The 19,600-nt window shown below is 44.8% G+C and overlaps 1 protein-coding gene across 1 annotated transcript in view; it reads right to left on the bottom strand.

Annotated features, from left to right (window-relative positions):
• CFAP43 (cilia and flagella associated protein 43) overlaps positions 1 to 19,600 on the bottom strand; it is a 254,521-nt gene that overhangs the window by 64,239 nt on the left and 170,682 nt on the right. The window contains exons 24-28 of the mRNA XM_030202783.1: positions 15,779 to 15,985; positions 9,959 to 10,048; positions 6,871 to 6,951; positions 3,941 to 4,066; positions 1,578 to 1,697 (exon numbers count right to left, since the gene is read on the bottom strand). Coding sequence (XP_030058643.1) covers positions 1,578 to 1,697; positions 3,941 to 4,066; positions 6,871 to 6,951; positions 9,959 to 10,048; positions 15,779 to 15,985 — 624 coding nt within the window. The remainder of the gene's footprint in view (positions 1 to 1,577; positions 1,698 to 3,940; positions 4,067 to 6,870; positions 6,952 to 9,958; positions 10,049 to 15,778; positions 15,986 to 19,600) is intronic.

Below are 19,600 nucleotides of genomic sequence, written 5' to 3'. Positions count from 1 at the left end.
TTGAGGAAGGAGGGTTATTTGGACGCGGTGATAGCTACCATGCTGCGGGCTCATAAGCGTTCCATTTCTTCTGTGTATGCTCAGGTGTGAACGACCTTTGAGGTGTGGTGTAATGTCCATGTTTGGTCGCCCTTGCAGGCTTCCGTGCCTCAGCTGTTAGCTTTTTTGCAGGAGGGCTTGCACAAGGGTTTGGCCTATAATTTCTTCTACTGCAGGTGGCTGCTTTGGCCTGCTTCCAGGGGCGAGTGTCGGGCTCTTCTCTGGCTTCGCACCCCAATGTGGTGCGTTTCTTGAGGGGAGTGCTGCATCTTCGTCCTCCGCTTTGGTGGCTTTGTCTGCCCTGGAATCTCAATCATCCTCCGCACCTTGCAGGGGGCTCCTTTCGAGCTGTTGCGGAAGGCTTCTGCTAAGTATCTGACCCTTAAAGCGGTGGTTTTGGTTGTCATATCTTCAGCACGCAGGGTGTCGAAGATTCAGGCTTTGTCTTGCCGAGATCCTTTCCTGCAGTTTTCAGAGTCTGATGTGACTGTGCTACGGTTCCTTCGTTCCTTCCTAAAGTTGGCCTTTCATCTTAACCAACCTCTTTTCCTACCTTTCGGGAAGAGGATTATCCAACTGAGTTTGCAGTCTTTCAGTTTTTGGATGTTCGGAGGGTTCTCCTCTGTTGTTTGCGGATGTCGAATGATTTCAGGTGTTTGGATCATTTCTTTGTCCTTCACTTTGGGCCCCATCAGGGAGAGGCAGTGTCTAAAGCGACAATCTCATGATGGATCAAGGAGGCGATTGTTTCTGCTTACATTTGTGTCCCTCTGGAGGCATTGAGGGTGCATTCCACGAGGCTGCAGTCGGCTTTGTGGATGGAAACTGGTGTGCTTTCCCTGGATGAGATTTGTAGGGTGGCTACTTGGGCCTCTCTGCATATGTTTTTGAAGCATTATAGAGTTGAAGTGGCCACTAGGTCATATGCTTCCTTTGGCACGGTGTTTCTGTCCCGGTGCGGGGGGGGGGGGGGGGGGGGCAGCGGCTTCCTGCCCTCTTTAGGGATTGCTTTGTACATCCCACCAGTTCCTGGATTCATCTGCTGCAAAGGCTAAGAAAGGTAAAATTATGCCTTACCTACTGGCAATTTTCACTAGCAGCAGATGAAGCCAGGATCCCGCGGTCAGCTGCAGAAGTTATTTTTTCAGGGTGCTTCCTCCTGGTATTGTTATAACCTCCCCCCTCCCCCCCCCCCCCCCCAAATTACTGAACAACTGCTTCTTTCTGATTTAGTAGGGGAAACAGAAGAGATGGTCTTTTCGGACCTATTTGTTTTATGTTGAGAAGATGTGTTACTGTTCTGGCTCGTTGGTGAGAAAAGCTCACAGTTTTGTTTCTTGTTTGATACTGCTTTGTGATGAGACATATACTGATTGAAGGAGGAACTGGCCATCTGATGTCACCTCCACACAACCCACCAGTTCCTGGATTCATCTGCTGCTAGTAAAGAAAATTATCAGCAGATAGGGCATAATTTTACCTTAGTAAACAGGGCTTTAATGAGGGTTTGAAAAGGAAGCACAGAAACTCTACATAACCTGATAGATGACCATCTCTGATTTCACTTTCCTTTCAAAGAGCCTGGTTAAGAAGTCATCAAAAGCCTGTGTTGATTCCATAATGGAGGTCTGAAGTTTTTTCATTTCAGCATCCAATACCTGAAAGGGAAAAAGTATGTTATATTTTCATGGGTAAATGGAATGGAAAGGAAAATCTCTAGTCTAGACATAGGCACCCTTTTACTAAGCTGTGTTAAGCAGCTAATGTGGGTTTTACTACATGTTAGGCATTTGAGCAGACCTGTGCTAATGGTTAACGTGAATTAAAACCAGCCAGCACAATAAAATCTCCACGCTACCTTCTTTATACAGGTACAGGTGGTACATGAGCGTGATGGGGTTGAATGAAGGAGTTGACTTGCTGGAACAGTTAGCACGCAGGTCAGTACCACATGCTGTCAAAACTGCTGATAGTGCAGCTGTACTTAATGCCACCTCAAGAGGTGTCATTAAATGCAGTCATGCTACCAGCACATCAGTAGCACATGTGCCCCAGTGCTGACAATAAGGTCACTGTGGCAGCCATTCTTCCCTTCTACTCTCTCTCTTTCAAACCCTCACATCTGATTCGATCCCCCCATTCAACCCCACCAACCCGATCTGACTCCCCATTCAAAATGCTCGTCTCCCCAAATGATCAAATGAAACTCCACTCCTTCACAATGCACCTTTCACTCACACTCATCTGATCCTCCCTCAACCCACTATTCCTTTGAGCACCCAGAGGGCATCCTTGGGGTAAAGATGCCAAATACTATGGGCTCGATATTCAAAGCATCTCCTGCCCACTTAAATTAGCTGCGGCCACCTAACCCCCAATATTCAGTGGCACTAAACTGGGCATACATTTACTAAAGTGTGGAAGAGGGAAGGGCGAGAAGGCAGAAGCTAGTTGGAAGGGGAGGGAGCAGACGCTGGATGGAAGTGGGGCGAGAAGGCGGCCAGTGGCTAGACTTCCTGAGCCCATACGCCATGCGCCCTCCCTGCCCATACGCCATGCGCCCTCCCTGCCCATTTTCAAGTCCTTACTCAAGGCCCATCTCTTCGCCCTTGCTTTTGGTGCCTAACCACCTTCCCATTCCTGATACCTACACTGACTACATAGTTTTTACCTTTAGATTGTAAGCTCTCTTGAGCAGGGACTGTCCTTCCCCATGTTTAAACTTGTACAGCGCTGCGTAACCCTGGCAGCGCTATAGAAATGCTAAGTAGTAGTAGTAGTAGTAGTAGATGGAAGGGGGAAGAGAAAGAAGGCAGTGGCTTGTTGGAAGTGGAAGAGGGGATAAAAAGGGCAGGCGCTAGATGGAAGGGTGGAAAGAAGGAGGGCAGACGGTGAATGGATGGGGAGAAAAGAAGGAGGGTTTGCGCAGGACTGCCGTGATCGGTGGCTAATGCATGCCACTGATTTGCTTGCTACACAGACAACATGGAGCTCTGGCCTTGGGCAGTGGACCTCTTCAGCTGGTGGGGCTTGGGCATCCCCGCCAGCAGGTAGGACTCAACATCATCGGGGGGGGGGGGGGGGGGGGGGAAGACTTGAGAGAAAATGGATGGGTCGCCATGACCCAAACGTTTGTGAACCACTGATATAAGGGATATATTTACTAAAGTGTCTTATGTTAGAATACTAATACAGTTAGGGTACTTTAGAGGTGTGCATTCATAAAGGGGGGGGGGGGGGGGACACCTGAATTTTAAAGTGAACACAAATAACTTGTGTGTACATATTTATGAATTGTACATGTGTTAAATCTATTTGCATGCAGAAATTCTTGTGCATGTACACTTTGCACAAAAAATAAATTGGGGTGGGATGGAGACACAATTGCAAGAACTTCAATGCTTAGACTGACCTCTTTGGCCATATGCATCCCTAATAGGTGCCGTGGCTGTAGGTACGGTCTGTGCCCCGAGAATGGCAAGGACTAATCAAACTCTGGTATAAAGTATCACATACCATATAAAATGAGTTTTGTTGGGCAGACTGGATGGACCGTACAGGTCTTTTTCTGTCGTCATTTACTATGTTATTAGTAAATAGGGTCCCACTATATACAATGGAACTTGCATTAATAATGTGAATTAGTGCATGGTAGAAACTTTTAGTAAATCTAGTCCTTAAACTTTATTACAATACATGATAAAATGGAATTCAAAACATTTTGAACAATTTACAGATCTGTGTGGTAACAACCAAAAAAGGAATAAAGAAAAGGTTTTTTTACAATAAGACAACCCTAGTAACAGAGGGCTTGGACGCTATAAGTATCTCTGTATTAAATATTTATGCCCATACACTGTCAGTCAGTAATAGTCACTCATCTACTTCTCTATTATGTTACCTTTCTGTATTTCTCTTGTTCTTCGTTCAGCTCTTTGGTTTTCTTTTCATACTCCTTGTACTGTTTTTTCTCATCGTCGGTCCACTCCTCTTCAGGCTTGCTCATAAACTCTGACTTAGGAATTTCCTGAAGGTAATAAAAAAGGCAAATATCATGGTAAACAATATGAAGTGCTGTTAAATATTTCAGCCAGGAGGCAGTATATTTTTTCTTTTGAATATCAATATGATTATTTGTGAATCAGTCTTCCTTCTGACTACATCCTTGAATTCTGTGCATAAAAAATAATCAGGTAAGTATTCACCAGCATGGTCACTATATTAATTTAAGTGTGAGTCTTGTGGTTATTGGGGGGGGGGGGCAATTCTATAAGTGGGTGCTTAGATGTAGAGCGCTAATTCTATAATTGCATCTGGCTGCCCACTACTGGTGTCATAGGAGCAGGAGACGCCATGTTGTAAGACACCGTGATTTGCCATTCGTTACTTGGCCCCCTGATGAAGCATATAATATAACATATAGCGAAACGGAGAGCCCCGTAGGGCAGAGCAAAAGCTAAGTAACATTAAGTTAAAATTATTCTGTGGAAAATATTACGATTGAGAGAAAAAATATCATGATTGAGTACTACATTTTTATTATAACAAAAAAAGTGGAGTTTTTTAAGACCAAGGATTATAATGGAGTCCTAAGAAAGCAGATGATTATATGTATTGAACAAGAATATCATCATGCTAGGACTGATGAGGTCTTTTTCTCCAGTTTGATTAAAAAAGAAGAAAAGAAGAAAAAAAGTAAAAAAGATTGTAATAAAAAGAGATAAAAGATTGATATCACATCCTATATGTTATGAATACTTATAGATTGTTTAATAGAGTTCAGCTCATTATTGACAATATAGTTCAGATTCACTGAAATTTTGTCCAGAATTTTCTGTGCCCAGATTCCCTTACAGAATACTAGCATATGGTGGCATCAACACACCTAAATGTAGGCATGCCCACTTATGCCATGTCAATAGCAGGCCTTGATATGTGTGTCTAATGCAACACTATAGCGTGTAAATATTGGACATGCCAATACCTTGCCCATGCACCTCCCCCTGTGCATGCTCCTTGCATTCTGTGTGCTGAGGAGTGCTAAAGATATCAAACATCACTTAGTGCCAACTTGCACTTACGCACATAACTGTAACAGTTATGCATATAAGTGCTAGTATTTTATAACTTACACCTGTACTTGGCATGTAAATGTAGGTGCCAAGTTAAAGAATGAAGGGGATAATGTACACCAGGGACTGGAAACTTCACTGCCCTCTTAGGCCCAGATGCATCAACCATACGTTAAAATCAAAAACGTACAAGTCCTTACCGAAGTTGAAAAAATGAAGAATGCACTAAAAACAGAAGTCCCACATGTTCGGTTCGGTATTTGAAAGTCGAATGCATTACAGAAGTGTAATCCCCGTCGTTAAACTGCCCGTAAAGCATGCGCAGAGCAGCCAAGCATTATGCTGGCTGCTCTGCGCATGCCACAAACGTCAAAACCCAAAACAAAAAAAACACGTTGAAAATAAAAGGCGCAAAGGTGCTCGTCACCTTGCCCCCCCCCCCCCCCCGAGGTCACCGCTGCTCACCGCTTCCGCATGTATTAAATAAAAAATAAAAACCAAAGTTTAGCAGCCCGGTCCCCCTCCCTTCCTCTCTGTTTTTCTCCTTCTCCCACAGCTCCGCCTCCCACCATCCTCCGCCCCCGTGCCCCACCCCCCTGAGCTCGTCGCCGCCGCTCCCCCCCTCTACCGGATCCCCCCTCTGCTTTACCGGCCCGCGCAGCGTCTCTCACCTCTGTTTGAAGGCGCTGCACGGGCAAGAACAGCTGATCGGCGATCAGTGCTGCCTTCTCCAATGTCCCTCTGTTCTTCCTGGGCCCGCCCTCCTCTGACGTAAGTTATCCATGTCAGAGGAGGGCGGGCCCAGGAAGAACAGAGGGACATCGGAGAAGGCAGCACTGATCGCCGATCAGCTGTTCTTGCCCGTGCAGTGCCTTCACACAGAGGTGAGAGGTGCTGCGCGGGCCGGAAAAGCGGAGGGGGGGGGTCCGGTAGAGGGGGGAAGTGGCGGCGACGAGCTCAGGGGGGTGGGGCACGGGGGCGGAGGATGGTGGGAGGCGGAGCTGTGGGAGAAGGAGAAAAACAGAGAGAGGAAGGGAGGGGGACCGGGGCTGCTAAACTTTGTTTTTTTGTTTTTACTTTTTATTTAATACATGCGGAAGCGGGGAGCAGCGGGGACCTCGGGGGGGGGGGGGGTGCCTCCCGGTCCTTTTTTGATTTTGTTTTCCTTTCATTTTTATTGTATGCAGAGGGAAGCGGGGAGCCACATGTTTGTGTTGTTTATTTTGTTTTTCAACATGCCAGCTTGGAATTTTAAGGTGCAGGGGGAAGCGGGGAGATGACAGCTCAGGCCTTAACGACAGCTCTGACCTGATGTTAAATATTTCACGGTAAATGAATAGGTGCACTCGTCGGTATGGTTAATGCATTCCGAATCGCCCACATTTCAATGGTAGTTACTCAATTGCATTCCATTTTCGTTAGCTGCTAGCGTCGTCGGATAATGGCCTTTAATGCATGCTACATTTCAAAATTTCCTCGTTAAAGGGTCGTTAAGGTTTAGTGCATCTGGGCCTTAGTGCATTAAAAAGGAACTTCAAACATTTGCCACTTCATTGATGCAAAACATGAACACCAACCAAAACATCTCAACGCCTGACCACTGATGAAAAACAAACACAGCTCACACACTAATGTAACTAGTCTAATCAACATTAATTGTAAGCCACACTGAACTGACAAACTGATTGGAAAATGTGGAGTACAAATGCAGAAATAAATATAACTGCACGAATTCTATCATCATGTAGGTCAAACTTACCATTCTCAAAATATCTTCTTTTTTGACCTCTAGGACTCCACCCATCATGTCATTAAGGGCTCGCTGTTTTGCATTGTCCCCCTTCAGAAAACAGAAATAAAAGAGCACATGTCACACTTGCAGTTCAGTCCATTTCTAAACAAAGAATTCCAAACACATTTACAAATTAGAGGGAGTGAATCTTAGCCTTTGCTCAGAGGTGACATCTACTGACTCAATTGAGAGTACACTCGGGATCTTTTACTAAAGAGCTGCTAAGTTGAGCAAATTGGGCCTACCGCCGGACTACTGCAGGAGCAGTCCCAGCCTCTGCTGCAAGCCAACTCTGATGCTAGAAAATACAGCTTAAAAGCTGTCCTAAATTCAGCCACTTAGCTAAACGGGTGCCAGATCTGAATTTCGGCCAGCACCCACATAACTTTAAAATCACTCCCATGCCCTCTGATCCCCCTTCCAATCTTCCCCAAAATGACCCCCCCCCCTTTTGATGTCCCGCAACAGCAGCTCCCCAGTCTTCCCCTGGCCTGCCATCACCATAAGCGCTAGAACACGGCCAAGTGAGGTTTGCTCCTGCCCCCAACACCTCCACTGGACCACTAAGGATGCCAAGGCCTTTGGTGATCGCAGGCAAGGGGGTGGGGGTGGATATTGTGGGGGATCAAAAGGGGAGTCGATTTGAGGGAGGGGGATCAAAGGGTCTAGGAGGGATTTTAAAGTTATGTGGGTCCTGGTTGAAAATCAGCTGGGACCAGAACAAGCTCTGGCAGTCAGGACAACCAAAATTAGCACTGGTCATTCAATACTGGTGCCCGCACCCAGGGGTGTACTGGTAAATTTTTAACAACAGGCTCTTTCTACGGAAGTAGCCAGCTCTGCAGTTGGAAGGACCAGGGGTGGCCGGGAGGAGGGGGGCGCAACACTTGCCTCTCTCTCCTCTCTCCCTTCGTGCAGGCATACCTTTGCAGGTAGCCAATAAATGTACTGCCACCACTCCCAAAGTCTTGCTCTGAGCAGTATGCTGAAACTTCTCACACATGCTCGAGAAATCCCAGCCTGCTGCTCAGAGCTGGAAACAAGGAGCGGGGAGCAGCAGCAGTCTATTTACTTGGCTGGCAGGGCTCAGCATCCCCACCAGCAAAGTAAAAGAGAATTCAACAGGGGGCCCAAGCCCACATTTTGGGAGCTAGTTGTTAAAGTAGCCATGGAGGGCCCTACTTTAACAACCGGCTCCCAAAATTCTTAAAAACTTAACAACCGGCTCTTGCGAGCCTGTGAGAGCCTGCTCCAGCACACCACTGCCCGCACCTGGCATGACACTGAATATCTGTGGCTAACTTAGATGGCTATGGTCAGCATTCAAAAAAAAAACTCTTGCCACTACTGGCTGAATATTACCTCCACAGTCTTTTAGATGTACTGAAGGAGTGAAATTTTTCACACAGCTCATTAAAGAGACTAATTACTAAACTACAGCAAATATTCCATTTTATTGCAGATTAGTTTACTGTGGGAGCAGTGCTGTAGCGAGGGCGGCTGACACCCGGGGCAGGTCGCAGCTGCGCACCCCCCTGGGTGCAGCACGGTGCCCCCCCTCCGGAGCGCCCCCTCCCCCGCGGAGCGCATTCTAACTAATTAGGAAGCGAGGGACGGGCGAGAAGGCTGATCCGCCCCCGAGTGCACGTCGCTGGGAGCTGCGTCGGCTCCGTTGGTTCCTTGCTCTCTCTGCCCCGGAACAGGAAGTAACCTGTTCCGGGGCAGAGGGAGCAGGGAACTAGCGGATCCGACACCCCCCCAGCGCGTGCACCCGGGGTGGACCACCCCACCACCCCCCCCTTCCTACGCCACTGTGTGGGAGTCATTAACCTGTGGTAACAGTACTACAAGTTAGTAATTCCCAAACTGACAAGGGGCATTACTGCTCTCCAGGAGTATCTGACTGCTAACATGCTGCCCGATGCTTCCTGAGAGCCTTCTTAAAAGGGCGATTGCATTATGTATAGAAACACGGATCCTCCTCCCCCTCTCCCTGCCCAAAGACACTTTAAAAACCACCAATTGAAGCCCCTTCTGCCTAGAGATCAAGAGGTATCATTCTGAATCTGGAACTACATGGGATAGAAGTTACTGGGATCATTCTTGCCCCATTTCACCAGGGATTGTTGAGGTAAGCCAGGGGGATGGGGCTACAAGGGTGAGGTATCTTCGGGGAAATGGGAGGGGTATTTAACTGGCTGTCTTTAAAGTGTCTTTGGTGTAATGTGAGGTATATTCAATGCAAGTTGCGTTATTCAATTTGCATAATGAGGTCCTTTGAATGCATTTGCATCTCATTATTATGTAGCTTGCGTTGTCTTATGCTACTGTGTGTTAAAGTAAAATAATGCAAAATTTTGCCATTTAAAATGTATTAAGAGGCAAATACTGTGCATTACTCTTTTCTCAGGTTTGTAATTACCCCCTTACACACACAAAAAACTTTTTACCAATACACAGTGCTTTAAAAATTGCACTTTTGCTTCTCCCTCACATTCCCACCAATGTGTGCATATATCTCTCTTCACCTCACTTTCTCCTTCTTTCAGCTTTTCCTGTTCTGCTCAATCTTTCTTTCTCACCCTGTCTCAAACGTTTCTTTCTGCTCCCTTCCTACCTGTTTCATTCCCTCCTTTTACTTTCTTTTCATGCCCCATCAACAAGGAGAGCCATGATTCCCACCCCACTCCTCAATCCCACCCCACTGCTTCACAATCTTCCATCTTTCCTACATGCTCTTGACCAATTGTAGCCAAAGCACGCAGGACCTGAAATCCTGGAGTTATTCTCATGGAAGTTTGAGGTAGTGAAGCGGGGTTTCAAATAAATAGCTGAACTCCATATATTTTCCAAAAAAAACAAAGCAACACTGGGCCTTCAAGACTGGGACAACTGAACTTTTTTTGTATACTTTTTATGTATGCTGTATTACCCTCTCTATTTGTTTTATATTTTTCTCCAAATTTTCCCCAGTTCATGGTGGCTGAGACTTGGTAGCCTGGTTCGTTTTTTATTTAAAAAAAAAAAGATGAAAATGTAACATAATGTACGGTACCAGAGAAGCAAGTCGTTTTTGCTCTTCAAGCCTTTTTTGCTCTTCTAGTTGTGCTTTCTGTTCAGGGGTGAGGTACTTTTCCACTGTAATCTGTAAACAAAAGCATATCCAGGGTTAAGTGGCTCAAATTCACAAAACCATTCTGATCAGATGCTTCAGAAATCCTCCAATTAGTATCCTCCTCCAACTGCAGGTTTTGTTCCATTACTCTTGTGCTTTCGTGTTGTGGCTATTGCCTATCTGGCATCAGAAAGAGAATAAAATTGGATTAAAATAGACGACTGTTAAACGCTGTACTTGATTCTAGTTAGACTGCATTATGTAAAATACAACGTTTGCAGTAATTAAAGTTCTAACAGCAGTGCAGAGACTATCTGGGGGGTCAGCAGCTGTCACGAAACACCTAACCATCTGCCTGGGGTTAACCCTGCAGCCACTTATAGGGTCTATCCCCAGCCTAGCTCAGGTCTGCCTGCACCTGGGCATGTGCTCTACACTAGCACCCTCCTCCCACCGGCTGGGGCCCAACCGCCTCTGGGTGAGTCTCCCACTCTCAAGTTATCCCCTGTGATTTCTAGGTTACTGAAGCCACACTCCCAGTGGTCGCACAGTTCCTAGAAAGCACTCACAAACCCAACACACAAACCACCAAGATTCTTAGTCAGTCCAGACAAGCAGAGTCAATAAACTAAAAGGTTTATTATCATAAAAAGTATTGAACAGTGAACTATAAAAACAGATGGAAAATAACAGGCAAATAACAAGTAAATGAATAAGGATCAATTATAAAACTATCTAAACATTTTATCACTACCTAGATAGTGCCTGGGAAGTACAGGAAATATAGCTGCTCACAGGTTACAGAATATTCTGGAGTCTTTCATGAGGTACTTTGTCAAATGCCTTTTGAAAATCCAGAAACACAATATCGACATGTTCGTTCACCCCTTCAAACAACTGTAATAGATTGGTGAGACAAGATTTCCCTTCACTAAATCCATGTTCAGTGGCGTACCTAGGGTAGTTGACACCCGGGGCTGGTCATTTTTTAACACCCCCCTCCAAAATCCAGTACTAGGCATACCGAAAATACAAAACACTCAGGACCTATAGAGCAATTCTACCCTACCATAAGCAGTAATTTCTACGAGTCACACAAGGAAAAGGAAAGCATCTTAAACACTACAGTGAGCACTAGAACATCAATTCACCTATTGTAAAACGAAACCAGACAGAATAATACAGATCGTCAATCCTGCACAGTCAATGCCAACTGAAAGCCATGTCTTTTTCACAAACACAGATACACCCTAATCCACTATAGAATAAGCAATCATAAACTTTCTATTTAGACAAAAATTAAACTGAACCCCCAAGATGTCAGACTCTGCATACAATGCAACACCACAGAAACAGAAAATGTCCCCTAGTACTGTGCAAAATATAAAGACAGCAGTTGTAAATTTGAAAAAAACTAACAAATACAAATCACCACTTTACAAATTAACAAATAGAAATAAAACAAATAATATCATTTTATTGGACTAATACATTTAGCTTTCAGAGGCCAAAACCTCCTTTCTCAGGTCAATACAGTATAGTGCTGTTACAGTATCCTATCCTGACTTGAGGAAGGAGGTTTTGTTCTCCGAAAGTAAAATGTATTAAAATTAGTCCAATAAAAAGATTACCTTATTTACATGTTCTATTTATAAACATTTATTAACACAGCTACAATACTACTTTATCCTAAAGCAAAAAAATAAAAATATATATTTTATTTACAGTTTGTTGTCTCTGGTTTCTGCTTTCCTCATCTTCTTTTCACTGTCTTACTTCCATCCAGCATCTGTCTTCCCTTTCTCTCTGCCATCCAGTGTCTGCCCTCTCTGCTGTCCCCTCCATCCATTGTCTGCCCTCTTTCTCCCTTCCATCCACATCTGCCCTCTAGCTCTGCCCCCTCTCTCTCTCCCTTCCATCCACTGTCTGCCCTTTCTCTCTGCCCCTTCAATCTACCATTTGTCCTCCCTCTCCCATCCATCCAGGGTCTGTCTGTCTGTCCTCCCTCTCCCATCCATCCAGGGTCTGCCCTTCCTCTCGCTCCCCCTTCCATCCAGGGTCTGTCCCCTCTCTCTCTCTCTCTGCCCCCTCTTTTTGGCTCCCCAGTTCTAGCCCCATTATCCCACCTGCCCCTAGTTCCAGCCCCAGCCCACATCTCCCACCTGCCCCCCTTTTCAGCCCCCAGTTTCAGCCCCACTATCCCATCAGTCCCCAGTTTCAGCCCACCCTTTTCTCCCACCAGTCCTGAGCTTCAGCCCCAGCCACTTCTCCCTGTCCCCCCTTTTTAGCTCCCAGTCCCCACATCAGTCCCCAGTTTCAGCCCACCCTTTTCTCCCACCAGTGCCGAGCTTCAGCCCCAGCCACTTCTCCCTGTCCCCTTTTCAGCCTCGTGGAAATAGGAAGTTACCTCAGAGGGTGGGACACAGTGAGGGAAGGCTGGCCGACGAGGCAATTTTTCTTCCTTTACACGCAGAGCAGATGCGAGGCGCTGCGCCGCTGCTTCAGAGATTTTTTAAAAGGCTGGGTCAGGTGCCGGATGGCAGGAGAAGACGGTCGTCTGGCGACACGGAGCTGGTAGGCAGGTGGGGACTGGGGCACCAGCGGAGCACCCCCCCCCCCCACCCGCTGACAACCAGGGCGGACCACCCCCCCCCACCCACCCCCACCCCGCCCTTGGTACGCCACTGTCCATGTTCGCTTTGTCTCATTAATCCATGCTTTTGAAGCTCTGTAATTCTGTTCTTTATAATAGTCTCTACCATTTTGCCTGTCACTGAATATCCGGATCTTTTAAAATTCTTAAAGCTGTAGGACACTGGGTAGTGTCCGCATCGGGGCTCCGTCGGATGAGATCATCTATGTGCAAGAATTGTTGTCCTTGGAGAAGTGTTCTTATAGAATACTAGCATAAACTACCATTGGAGCACCTAAATGTATGTGCTTACACTTATGCCAGGTCTATAGTATTCTATAAGCAGCCTGTGTAAACAACGGCCCATTCCCCTCCCCTGTCAACACCCCCTTGCATTTACCCACTAAGCCATTTTAGCGTGTAATTACTGCCTTTTACACCCAAAGTGTAATTTAATCTGCGTGAATGGCAGTACTCTATCACCCCAATATTCAGCGCTATTTAACTGGCCAGAATGGCAGCTGAACGGTTAAATAGCACTTAACTGGCAATCCATCGATATTTGGCAAGGGATAACCGGCTATCCCCTGCTGAATATCCCTGGTTAGCAGCTAGACAGTTATATCGCGCAATATAACCAGCTATCTGCCAATTTTTAAAGCCAGTTTAGCAGCCATGTTTGGTCATGTGAAAACAGAGAATACCTCTAGCCAGTTTCAAGATAATCAGCTAAGTTTGAATATCGACTTAGCTGGTTATCTTGAAACCGGCCAAAATTAAAACGGATATTCAATGCTGGTCACCAGAAATGGTCCAGCACTGAATATCTTGGGTCTATAAATTTAATCATACAAATGCTGCTTTAATTAAGGCAACCTGTTATAAAGTGAGAGGGTGAGCATCAGTTTTGGGGGCTAATTTTATAGTCATTTTCATTTGTAAATGGCCTCTTATAAAACTCTTAATCAGTGCTTTGCTGGATAGCGTGTATTTTACTAGTATGCATGTACAGGAGCAGAATTTGGGCAGGGCATAAGTGGAATGTACATGTTCACCAGTAGATTATAAAATAGGCTAATCTATGTGCCAACACAATAACATAACAGGGAGCTAAATAAAGTTAGCTGCTAAACCTATATAGTACTCAAATTACAAAAGCATCTCATATCAATATGAATATACAAATATAAACTAAAGCAAATCCAAAATTATTATATACGTATCTTTCACTCAAACTATAAAATGTAATGAAATACTGTGAAATGTGCTCAGTAATCACAAACCATGAAAATGAGTGAATACTGGACTTGGAACCATCCACACTCTATGAGACTATCAAACATATAAACGGCGAGCAACCGACTCACTCGCAAATGCGCAGTATAGACTTCCCTCTCTGTCCCACCCCCGCGTCAATACGTGATGACGGGGGGGGGGGGGGGGGGGGGCGGGACAGAGAGGGAAACTGCGCCGCCGAGGTTGCTACCGCTTCCCCCCCCCCCACTCGGAGTCGCTGCCGCCACCCCTCCACCCGGCCCGGGCCCTCTCTTCCCTTCTGAACTTACACATCCATTCGCTGAACGCCGCAACGCACGTCAGCTGAGCTGCCCCTTCCTTCTCTGCCTGTGTCCCACCCTCGCTGATGTTACGTCACAGGAGGGCGGGGCCAAAGGCAGAGAAGGAAGGGCCCATGGCAGCTGAGCTGATGTGCGTTGCTGCGTTCGGCAAATGGATGTGTAAGTTCAGAAGGGAAGAGAGGGCCTTGGCCGGGTGAAGGGGTGGCGGCGGCGACTTCGAGGGGGGGGAGTGGTGGCGACCTCGCGGGGGGGGAGGGGAGCGGTGGCGACCTCGCGGGGGAGGGGAGGGGAAGGAAAACCCCAATACCAGCCCACTTTTATGGGCTCAACGGCTAGTCCTATATAACATTCTGTGGCTGCCTGGAACCGTGGATCATGTTGGAGTAGATAATAGTGATGTCACACAACCCACACCAGATTGGCCAGTAGAAGGGAGAGGGGCGGAGCCACGATACAGGGAGCAGCGAATCAGCACAACACGGGGAATGCACAGCAGCAGGAACAGAAGCCTCTCTCACACAGTCACTCTCTCAAACATACACACTCAGAGGAAAACCTTGCTAGCGCCTGTTTCCTTTCAAACAGAAACGGGCCTTTTTCACTAGTACAAAATAATATTAAACCATAAAACCAGTGAAATCCTCCATTGCCCCATGTAAGCCGCATTGAGCCTGCCATGAGTGGGAAAGCGCGGGGTACAAATGTAACAAAAAACAAACAAAACTAAAAACTATCAAATTAAGTACCACCAGCAAATAATATTAAAGCAGATTAACTACACTCTGCTGCTGCTTGGATAAGGAGGTATATGCAGTTTGATCTCTGATTTTCCTTGAGCTCAATTTGGTTTTGAAACAAGGGGCATGGATCGTAAACTATATAATCTGATTGAATTACAGTTTGTAAAACCAGTAGGTGTTATTTTTTTAGCACACCTCTGGAGTATGGGTTATTCATCTTTTTCTTATAATATTACAGTTGCATGTTTGTGCTAGTGGTACTCAATTTGATAATTCTTAGTCATTCACCATTTGTTATGGTCTAATATTATTTGCTGGTGGTACTCAATTTGATCGTTTTTAGTTTTTCAATGTTGTTATGGTTTAATGTTATTTTTTTGTCTCATTTTTTGTGTAGGGTTAACATTTAAGATGCATGCTTTATGGCTTCAGTCTGTTATTAATGTTATTTAACTGTATTAGTTATGATTTATACTAACATGCTTTTTATGTGTTTATTGACAGTATTTTAAAAGCTCATGACACAGCCTCTGTTAAGGGCGAAACATGGTCGTTTCAGGCTTTTAATTATTCATTTTAGCTGTTGTTTTTATGTGGTGAATAAATTGGACTTTTTGATCTTCATACATTTCCTTGCAATCTGATGGTTTTTTTTTAAATGTCTGATTAGCTTAACTTCTGCAAGTAATAGCCTGCAAATTTATGCAGTTGGTTACAAATTTCTCCCCATATTTAACAAATTCTGTACAATTTTAAATGCTGAAAAACAAGGAAGTACTTAATAATTTTGAGAGTTCTAGATTTCTGATACCTCAGAGTCGTTCACGGTTAATGCCCTCTCTGGTTTCTCATTGTCCGTAAAAGTTGGTTCTTTCACTTTATCCGTCAATCGCAGCTCTGAAATAATTTCTTGAATCCTTGTGTTTCTGTCCTTCACACGCAAGATCTCCTGCTCCTTTTGCTTACAAACCACTTCAAACTCCTTATTAAAAGCTATTTTAATTTTGAAAATTATGTCCTGAAATAATAAGCAACAAACATATGTGTGACAGTATAGAATGAATCCATCTAATGCATCCAGGGCACAGCAGGTATCATTAAGAGACTGTGCTAATACATTTCATAATTCCTATTCCATTCATAATTTTACTTTCCTCCTTCCATGGCACTAAAACCCTTTATTCTATAGTCACTTGTTATACCAAGCACCAAAAAGCCCTATTTGCTCTTTCCTCTACTCTCTGTGTTATCAATGTATTCATTCTGGGCCCCTTTTACAAAGGGGAGGGGGGCCTTTGTAAAAGATGACCTCTGATATCTCAGCTTCATCGAGCAACTGGCTGGAACAATATCTATGAACGCTATATAGCAGGATATGTGAACAGAATATCAGGATGAAGAAAAATAGGGTAAAAGATAGTGAAGGCTGGTGAATACTTTGGCACTGTATTCAGAAACACAATTCATCAAAAAGAAAGTGAAAGGATGAGTAGAGCGCAAGATACTCATGTTAGAAAAGGATTCTATCAAGACAAGATGAATGTCAAATGAAAATGGTGCCGTAAACATATTAACAAAGTGCATAGAGCAAATACTAATTCCCTCTGCAATTTGCCAATAATACTTTAATTTACTAATTTCTTTAAGCTACTTCTTTGGAATTTCTCTGAATCTCTGCATTTCAGGCATGTTCACTCGCCCGGAATGGGACCTTCTTGGGCCATATAAACCCTAATTCTATAAAAGTGGCCAAAAATTGCATGCACAAATTTGGGCGTCTGCCCAATTTGCGCACGCAATTTAATTGAGTCAATTAGTCCCAATAATTGGCTTTTTAACAAGCAATAAGCGCTAATTGAAATAAGTATTTCTGCGTATCCCAGAAAAGGCAGTGTGGAAATGGGAGGGACATGGGCATTTCGGGGAGGAGCATGGATTCCAGTTATGTGCACAATTATAGAATTAAGGGAGTTCCGCGCATAAATTTAGGTGGAGGCATTTGCACCACATTTTCGTTGGTAGATGTGCCTAAATTTACACATGACCTCTGCGCTTAAGCGGTATTCTATAAACTGGGCCTAACTTTAGGTGCGGCTTATAGAATAGTGCTTAAGCCTTTCTTTTCTGGCACCAATTTTTTAGGCGTGATTCATGGAGTTCACCCCTTAGTGTACATGTGATGTAATTTTTGACATCATCACTTAGTCCAGTGAGGTAAATGAGTAATTCACACCCTTATAAATGTGGCTGCCCTCTGAGATTCAGAGAACTGGTCACCTTTTTAAAAACAACCTCTATGGTAATAATGACTTCAGAATATTTTTCATATATGGTAGAAATAGCTACTAGACATATGTACATTGAAATATAAGTAGAGAGATATCAATGTTCAGTGGTGTAGCTTCTATTTAACTTTAATAGATTCAGCCCATGGGAATCAGTGGTTTTAAAGCCACTGACAGCTGCAGGCCAAATTAGACACATATATTCAATACCAGGCCATGTCAAGACATGGCACTAAATATCTAGGACCTCAGCAGACCCAGAGATTAAGTGTATGCAGGCCAACATCCAGTGCCAGTATCTGCACACTTCAAGAACTGCTTTTTGTGCAGTCCTATCTGCCCATTTAGGTGTGCAGGAACCGGCACTGAATATTGCTGGAGCTCACATATCTTCTGGGTCTGCCCCAGCACTAATTGGACAGTGTCACAGCAGTCAGAGAGAATATTCAGCAGTACTGTTCTGTCAAATGCTGCTGAATATCCCCTTCCCAGCCCACTGATTGGGTTTAAGCGGGCAGGAGCCTCTCTTGGCTGCTTAAACTCTTTTGAATACTTACCCCTACATGTATAACTTGGGACATTTAAAGTTATATGTATTTTCCATGCCACTATCTACAGTTCTACCTGTTATTTACTGGTCAACACTTTAATATATAATAGATGTTCATCAGCTGAATTTCATCACTAAACACATATGGGGCAATTCTATAACTTGGCGCCTTCATACAGGTGCCACAATGGGGCACACTTAACCAAGTTTTATTGCAGCTTGATGTATCATGTCATTGGAACCCTTCTGAGTGATTCACAAAAAAGTACATTATCAAAGGAGGACAAGAATTACAAAAGCAATAGGAAAGAACAAACAAACAAACAAAAAAAAAGATAGAAATTACAGAGAAGAAAAATCATAAAAACAACAACAACAAAAAAACAAAATACTGGTAGAGTCCTGCCTTGCCTAACACAGCATACTATCAATCTCAATCTTGGAAGTCTGTATGGAACAAATAAGTTTTCAGTTCTTCCTTAAATTTATCCAAGGAATCTTCCAAATAGCGGGACAATGGACGTTGATTCCAGAGCTGAGGTCCCACAACACCAAAAAAATGTTTGCGAAAGTTCTCTAAGTGCATGAAAGTATGTGTGGGTACTACTAATAAATTAGATTGTGAGGACCTTAAAGAACATGTGGGCACGTGGAGGGGGATAATCGAACGGGGGCACCCATCTCTAAGGACGTAAAGGGGCGGGGCAACCCGTATCATCGAAACAAGATGGACGTCCATCTTTCATTTCGATAATACGGTCGGGGACGCCCAAATCATGATATTTAGATCGACCTTAGAGATGGTTGTCCCCGGTTTTCGGCGATAATGGAAAGCAAGGACACCCATCTCAGAAACGACCAAATCCAAGCCATTTGGTCGTGGGAGGAGCGAGCATTTGTAGTGCACTGGTCCACTGAATGGAAAAAGCCCTTCCCTTACCGATCCAGAAAGGAACGGGCATGCATGAAGGAAACTGCATGCAAATGTGCTGCTTGCTGTTAGCTCATTTGCACACGATGTCCTTCCTAAGGAAGGGAAGCGACGGCAGTTGAGGACGTCCAAAATGTGGATGTTTGTGAGAAGGACATCCATGCCTGCTATGCCTCTAACACCCCCTTTATTTATTTGGATTTTGGATCACAAGTAGCAGCAGTGGGATTTGAACCAGCCACCTCTAGCTTACAAGACCAGTGCTCTAACCACTAGGCCACTCTGCCACTACTCCACACTACTGTACTCCACTCCCTTGAAATTTGGCCATCCCTGTGGGGGGCAGTTGAGGACTCCAAAATGTTTGAAAGAAGGATGTCCACATCTTTGTTATGCCTCCACTGGGAAGTAGGGCCAGTGAGGGGCTGACTTTTTTTTACAGTCTGAGCCCTGAAAATGGCAAGGATGGATCAGGATTAAGTATGTGTACTTTATAACACATTCGTATCGCATGCTATGAGTGCAGGTCCTGTATATCTCAGCGAGGGAAGAGAAGACATCGTAAAGTGAAACTTAGGGCCCCTTTTACAAAGCGGCGGTAAGCTCAATGTAGCTTACCGCTTGCTAAATAGGACATACTGCTGGGCTACCGCAACAGCTCGGCGGTACTTCCCACCCCCAGTGTGCCATCATATATTTATTTTTGTAGGGCCAGGGTGTAACCAGCGGTAATCGGGCAGTGCTGTGCACTGCCTGGTTACTGCCAGCTTAATGTGGGAGCCCTTACCACCACCTCAATGGGTGGCGGTAAGGGCTTCCCCCAAAATGGCCGCATGACAAGTGCTTGTAAAGCTGCGTTTAGAGCTA

Source organism: Microcaecilia unicolor, chromosome 5 (assembly GCF_901765095.1).
Source record: "Microcaecilia unicolor chromosome 5, aMicUni1.1, whole genome shotgun sequence".
Classification (NCBI taxonomy): domain Eukaryota; kingdom Metazoa; phylum Chordata; class Amphibia; order Gymnophiona; family Siphonopidae; genus Microcaecilia; species Microcaecilia unicolor.
The sequence above is the reverse complement of the archived record's forward strand: the minus strand, read 5'-3'. Positions and strand labels throughout refer to the sequence as shown.